The following is a 7,474-nucleotide window of genomic DNA, read 5'->3' as shown; positions in this document are numbered from 1 at the left end:
AGTTCAGTATTTTCTGTAGAATACATGAGATCAGCTGATAATCTGCAACATGTGATGATGTTTATGGTTCTTAATAATAAAAGTAAAGTTTATTACAGAACATGTTTAGATGAAAAGCTTTCATTTTTGGTTTAAAGAAGATTTCTGTTGGTTTCATTTTAATAATATATGTAGATCAAATAACCTTGTCAGGTTTTTCTCATCTAGTTATATTTTGCGTTAAGTGTAGGAGAAAATATTTTTATTCCAGGTATATAATCATAGCCTGGCCCTTGCCTTCCTACCCACTTCCACTCAATTCTAGTTTCCCTCCACTGGATTTCTCCCACTGACAGGATTTCTTCGGTAGAGTCTTGGTACTTCTCTCCTGTCAGTAGGGTTGTTTACAGCACACGTGATTTCCAGTTAGCTTCTTAGCTTAGCCTCCTTCACAGTGGAGCTGGCACACATACGTCGCAGCCAACTGATCCAATCATTTTAAACTTCAGCAGAGGCCACGCCTCCAGCAAGAATCACATCTGTAGCAGCGAGTCCAGACCCTCGTACGAAGCACAGTGAAGGACAGGGTCTGGTTTTTACCAGGTTATGTATTTCTATCACCTGCCCAAGTTTCAGACTGAAATCATCTTGTGTTGAGAAATGTAGCCAATTTAATCAAATCCTAAAAGCAGACATATGATTAAAAATCCACCTTTTAAACTGTTAAATACTTTTAGTTGTGTACTTGAGTCTGTTGAGGCAGAAACGTTTGTTTCAGTCTCTTGAGGTGCTTTTATATCTTTATAATCTGTATGAGTCAGGTTTTTCAACCTGTTCAGTTCTCTCTTTTCCATGATGTTTTCTGAAATATTACATCAAATTATTTGTGACAGAACTAAATAAGGTCTGAACTTGACCAACTACAGTTTGGTGTCTTCATTCTCCTCTGGTTCTGGGTCAGACTCTGGTTCTGGGTCAGACTCTGGTTCTGGATCAGACTCTGGTTCTGGGTCAGACTCTGGTTCTGGGTCAGACTCTGGCTCCAACATGTAAGGCTGGATGAACTTCTCTTGTCTTATCTTTGTAAAAACAAAGTTTCTGTGCAGCTATATAACCGTAAACTCCTCTATCAAACTGGAATTGGGGCTTGTGGAGTTACAATAAGGAGTTCAGATGAAAGCTGTTCCACTTTTCTATAGACCAACTGAAGATTTAAATGCAGGATCTGTTCACTAAAACAAACCTGATCACCTGTTGTTTGTTACTGTGAGACCTCACAGGTTGTGTTGTGAAGGACTCTCAGCTACAACCACATTATTCAGAATTGTTGACACTTGATCTTGAACTGGGTTAGCTCCAACAGTTGATGAGACATCATCTCATGAATGCTTCATTCAGATGTGTTCATGTTAGGGTTGGCCGTAATCGTATCGTGTGCAATTAATCGTCAGAAAAACATTAATCGATTATTTTTTGGCACTTGATGATCAATACGATTAATACCACCAGGCAGACTGACTGGAGATTTCCCCGGTCAGTCCGCTCGGTGCTCCTCTCTGCTTCAAATATGATGAACATTTAAACAAAAGTTATGTAATTTATTTATCTATCAACACAATTTAAAATTTGATTTATAACCTGAAGTCTGTAATTTTGACACAGTTTGGAACAGCTTTGAATGAAGACCAAATCTTTCCCACTACATTGGTCATGTGACCAGGACATAAGGGTGTCCAGGGACTCCAGGGGATTAATTGTCAAATTAGTCGTTATCGGCTAAATACCACGATTAATCGTGATTAATTTTTTTGCCAATATTGCCCAACCCTAGTTCATGTGATATTTTGCTAACAGACAGTGAGCTGTCCCAAATGCAGCAGTTAGTTGTTGATGCTCAGCTGCTGACTCAGCAGATTGAAGCTCAGGGTCTGTAGAGAACTAGTTTCTTATCCTGGACTCTGATGAAGACACAAAGCTGCTGACTTGACTGTTTTTCTCTTGTGGACAGATATTTTGTCAAAGTCTCGTGGGGTTGGACTCTGCTGCTGCTGACGCCCTTCATCCTCCTGTCCAACTCGTCCTTCAGCAGGAACGTGTCCTTCCTGGCGTGCCGCTCGTTGTCTCTGGCGGTGGCGACAGCTGTGTGGTACGTCTGCACAGAGACCTTCTTCTACATCGAGGATGTCACCGGAGCTTGTTATGAGAGCAGCTCTTTGCTCCTCACCAACCTGGACTTCCCCAGCAAACAGGCCTGCAGACGGGCCGGTTTGCACTGGAGCGGGTATGACGTCTCGGGCCACTCCTTCATCCTGACCTACTCGGCCCTCCTCATCGCGGAGGAGACGTCCCCGATGGCGTCCCTGAGGACTGCCGCTCTGTCTCCACTGTCCAGGACGTCCCTGGGCCTGCTGTACGTGGCCCTGAACCTGATCACGCTGCTGTGGCTCTGGATGTTCCTCTGCACCTCCGTGTACTTCCACGACCTGTCCCACAAGCTGCTGGGGACCCTGTGTGGCCTGCTGGGCTGGTACCTGACGTACCGGTTCTGGTACCTGAAGCCGCTGTCTCCTGGACTCCCGCCTCAGCGCCAAACTAAAGAACAGAAACAACTCGCCTGAAAACACCAGCCTCTGCAGCTGTAGAGAACCGGGTCCAAACTGGTACTGAGAGCTGTTCTTCCCTCCTCAGACAAGTTCTGTTCGATATGTCCTCTATAGTGTCCTCTATAGTGTCCTCCACAGTGTCCTTCACAGTGTCCTCCACAGTGTCCTCCACAGTGTCCCTCCACAGTGTCCTCCATAGTGTCCTCCAGTGTTCAGCAGCTGTCCTGAGGGACGGGCTGCAGACAGACTGACGGGTCAGGGAGGCCAACATCAGTTTTTACTTTGGTTTGATGGAAACTGACAGGAAACAAACACCTGGACTGTTTTAGCACTTATCTGATCCACTAAAATAAAAGAATAGATTTAATTAGAAAGTCATTCTTATGGATCAATAAAGTTCTATCTTATCTTATCTTATCTTATCTTATCTTATCTTATCTTATCTTATCTTATCTTATCTTATCTTATCTTATCTTATCTTATCTNATTATATTATGTATTCTTTGTTAAAAATGTGTGTACATACTGTAACACTAACAAAATGATCAAATATCTAACTTATTATTAGTGGGGGGAAAACATTTCATATGTTTGCTTTGTTGTGTAAAACGTCATATGTGTCAGGGCCTTAAATACTCATTACATGAATTTATCCACATTTATTCCTTCTTTTCTTCCTGGGTGACTGTGTGAGGCAGGGGACGGGTCCAGGTCCAGGTCCAGGTCCATCACAGGGACACGTAGAGACAAACGTTCACACTTCAGGATTACTAACGAAACTAACCTGCATGTGTTTGATGTGACAGAACATTTAAACTCTGCTGTGCTGCTGAACAAACCTATGATTATTTCTTATAGCACTAATAAGAAAGGCATCAAATACAGATGAAACTTTCTATAAAAAAGTTTTATGTTCAAACTGGTAAAATTCTGCAAAAGTCACAGTTTGTTGAATTGTGTTTCTGGCAACAACTAAGAACAAATGGATTCTGATGTAAAGTTTGTACACTCAGATTTGTGTAGTTATTTAAATAAGCTGGTTGTATTTTGTGTTGACTGTGTGGCGTTAAAACTAAAACATCTTTGAGTTTTGCTTGAATAAAAAAATTTCAGTCACTTGTTTGGTTTCATTATTTATTTGTCATCGATGGCAACTGAAGAAATTAAGGCTTATGAACAAACATCATAAGAAGCACCATAAATAAATGCATATATATAGAAATATAAAAAATAAAAAGTTACAAAATATTAGTGAAATCTAATGGTCACAGGTCAACACTAGGGTTTCATGTCTTCTTCAGTGAGGTCAGGAGGAGTGCAGTGAGACAACAGCTGGAGCAGGACAGATGTGCTGCAGAAACAAACTCGTGCTCACATCAATCTTTAAATCTGGTTTCCAATCCAAGCAGTAAAACTGGGGGTTTGTTGCTGCACGTCCATTTGCTTGTTTAGATGTTTTCATTTGTGCTATTTATTAATCAGCGAGTTAAAACTTTGAGAGTGATCTGCCACTTCCTGTTTACTCTGTGTACAGAACCTGAAACTGAACAGCTGTTTCATGAGAATCAGCTGCAGAACTGTGCAAAAGTCCAGAGGATTCCCTCAGCTTTAAAATGCTCTTCTGCAATAATCCTATTGTCTGGATGATTTTCAAAATATTTCAACTTGAGATGTTTTTCAGTCCAGTCCTTGTTCATTTCACTCATAGACTATTAATATAATTATAATAAAGATTATATTATTCTCCTGGATGATGAGGTGTGCTCTTCAAAAATCTACTTGCATAGAGAATCAAAGAAGAAATGTCAGCTGTGAGCTGGAAAAAGCTGATCTAATGTTAACAGCTGATGGGTCACCTTCTGTCTCAAGTTCTGACTAATATTAAATCATATTCATATGTTGTAATCTTTTTCCAGGTTAGGGCTGTATTGATGGTGTTCAGATTTTGTGCAGCTCCTTCCTTTTTCAAGTTGTGATAAAACTATTATTTATATTTAAAAATACAGACATTTTCTGGACGTTTCCGCTGGCTCCTTCAAACCCCACCCAAAATAGTTAATCTGGCTAATCCCATCTTTAACAGGCTCCTCCCACTAAGGTCAAACAGACCAATCATGTCTTGGACAAACTCTTGCCACTCAACAAGACCTCCCACTTAGTGACTGCAGAGACTCTTCCCTCCTCATGATGTGTAAAAGGTCATGTGACACCTTGATGGTGTGTGGGTGAGTAGGCGGGGCCTAARACCCCACATCCCTGCTTCAGACTCTGGCTGTGTCTCAATTCATGGGCTGCATCCTCATGAGCATGTAGCCCACCTGGGCCACGCTGGCCATGTCCTTCCAGTCCAGCTAGGCTGCATGAAGCTGCTGTGAGATGAGACGATCTAGCCTTAGCTTGATGTAAGTTTGCTGACCATTACCATACCCTGTCACCATAGGCTGTGTACAAAAYGACCGGCCGGGTCCTCCGGAGGACCCAGACTACCCTGTTGAGGTGGGCCGGGTCCTTGGTAGACCGGAAAAAAAGAGGCTGTGAATTTGGAAGGTCTAGCCTCCCCTCCACCCCGGCGTACGTCATGTCACCTAGAAACTGTGACGATGCTAAACAGATGCAAAAATAGATCAAAAATARAAAAATATCAATACATTAGCATTATTAAAATCACAAAACTATAAAATTAACTTAAAGGTAACATGAGAAGAACTAATTGACCCGCTTAGGTTCATGTTTATTTCGCATTTTTTATGACAAAATTAATACTTAAAAACACATTTATACAAATGATAAAAGTATTAGAATTACAACCGCTAAAAACTTAAATTTTTATATCGCCATGTTTTTATTTAAAACGTATTATTTTCTCTCGCTTTGTCCGCCATTACTAGCATTAAAAAAATCTCTGGTCAGGCCGCAATGCATTATGGGATACGCTGGGCCGGGAAGGATCCATCAGACTAGTCCTTCGATTCGGGCCAAAGGAAGGACGTATTTGTCGGCCACATCGGAGGAGTCTTCGGTTTGGGACGTCCTTCGTCGCGGCGCTGTGACGTATGCAGCTGATTAATGCAGCCTTCTGAGGACCCAGCCTGCTGTTTTGGACACAGCGATAGTGATTGGTTTCACGACTTAAAATGCGTTGGGACGTGTATTTACACATCTTTTTACTGGAAGAATAAGTTCACAGTTAAAACATAACATGTAAATATATTTAAAAAAAACAATAATTTGGTTTTAGCTCCAGTTACATTTAATTTACCATCTTATGACCAGTGGTGGGCACAGTTCCCCTAAAGCACTAATAGGGGAACTAATTTCCTGATTAGTGCTTTAGGGCTTTTGCTAATTTTAAAATTCATCAGTGGATTAGCACTTGCTAAATTTAGAAGCCTATATATCAATGTTAATGTTACCAACTGAGGGTGAAAGCTGCCAATCATTTTGTTCATATGTGTCACTGATCCACCAGGTGACAATATATGAATATAAATACAACTGTGTAATGTCATTGATAAGAATTAAGAGAGTAACATTGCAACATGTGACTCATGTTGTCTGTTGAAGAATGTTCCTGGGTTGACTGGGTTATTTTAGTGCTTTAGTTTYAGCTTTTGCTAAAACTTTCAGTGCTTTAGTGCTTTAGAATTAGGGGACCTAAATATGTGAATTAGTGTTTTAGGGCTAGTGGAACTAATTTTTAGATTAGTGCTGCCCACCACTGCTTATGAAGTTAAACAGCTCAGATGGCAAACTTACATTTAAAAACTAATTATTCAGTCTGTGGTGAATTTCCAAACTACGGCGACTCATTAAAATAATAAAAACTCCACCGTCTTCATTTCTCTGTTTAGTTTGCTGTTGGCACATTGAAWCCTGGGATGTCCTCAGCCAGTGAGGATACTCGGTGCCTCCTTGATTTTCATGATTTTGTGGGCCTCACGAGGAGAAGCCTTTGAACTGGGACAGTACTCGGCGCGGGGCAGTGACGTAAGCGGCAGACAAATGTACACCCATGAGAACCCAGCCCATGAACTGAGACACAAACTGGTTCCAAAAATACAACACAGCAGCTTCCGTGAACTGGGCCCTGCTGGTTTATAACACACATCGACACGTTCAACCTTTAGCTTTAAAAACTAAAAGTATTTTACTGAAATGATCAAGCACTGGACTGAAAATAAGTCTTTACAAAACTTTAAACCACATTCAGAACTGCTCCTACTGTCTTGGTTCTGGTTCATTTAGTCACAGCTCTGAGGGGAGAGAACCAACAGAACCTGTAAAACTCAACATATTGCAGTTTAGGAATAATTCAGACTAAAAACATGAGGGGTGGCTCAGGATTTTTCCACAGCACTGTATGAGGCGGAGCGTGGACACTACGATGAAAAACAGCATTTATTTATCGTCTTTGGTTCAACGTCATCTGCCAAGGCTGAGAGCTCTGCTACAGACTCCACACTTTGTTTCTGTGGCAGCACCGAACAGGGCTATTATCTTTGTTTCCAGGTGTGGGGAGTGTTTGAACAGCTGGATGAGAGGGAAAAAAGCTATACTTTGAGTGTTTCTGACTGTACGTAACGTGAACGTGTGAACAACCTTAAACAGTAAACAGAGCATCAGAGCCCGTATTTATAAAACTTCTTAGAGTGGATTTTTATACTTAAGTGCTGAAAATTTCTTAGATTTGCTCCTACTCTCAGACTTAAGTGTAAGTGCCAGTTATCAAAATTCTTAAGTCTAAGAATCACTCTTACTCTCAAGAAAAGTTCAGACTGCTCCAGAGGACTCTTAGTGGTTAAGAGTTGCCACTAGGGGTCTGAGATGGACTGAAGACAGAGATCACAGCTGTCCTCCTCCCCACCTGACTCTCAGTTATGAGGTGGAAAACA

At 41.2% G+C, this 7,474-nt stretch overlaps 1 protein-coding gene across 1 annotated transcript in view; it reads left to right on the top strand.

The window, feature by feature from the left end:
• Nucleotides 1-2,994, top strand: part of fitm2 (fat storage inducing transmembrane protein 2) — a 16,460-nt gene extending 13,466 nt beyond the window's left edge. The window contains exon 2 of the mRNA XM_014022563.1: nucleotides 1,988-2,994. Coding sequence (XP_013878017.1) covers nucleotides 1,988-2,597 — 610 coding nt within the window. The 3' untranslated portion in view covers nucleotides 2,598-2,994. The remainder of the gene's footprint in view (nucleotides 1-1,987) is intronic.
• Nucleotides 2,995-7,474: the final 4,480 nt, after the last annotated feature.

Source organism: Austrofundulus limnaeus, unplaced genomic scaffold, assembly GCF_001266775.1.
Source record: "Austrofundulus limnaeus strain Quisiro unplaced genomic scaffold, Austrofundulus_limnaeus-1.0 Scaffold335, whole genome shotgun sequence".
In the NCBI taxonomy this organism is placed as follows: Eukaryota; Metazoa; Chordata; class Actinopteri; order Cyprinodontiformes; family Rivulidae; genus Austrofundulus; species Austrofundulus limnaeus.
The sequence above is the reverse complement of the archived record's forward strand: the minus strand, read 5'-3'. Positions and strand labels throughout refer to the sequence as shown.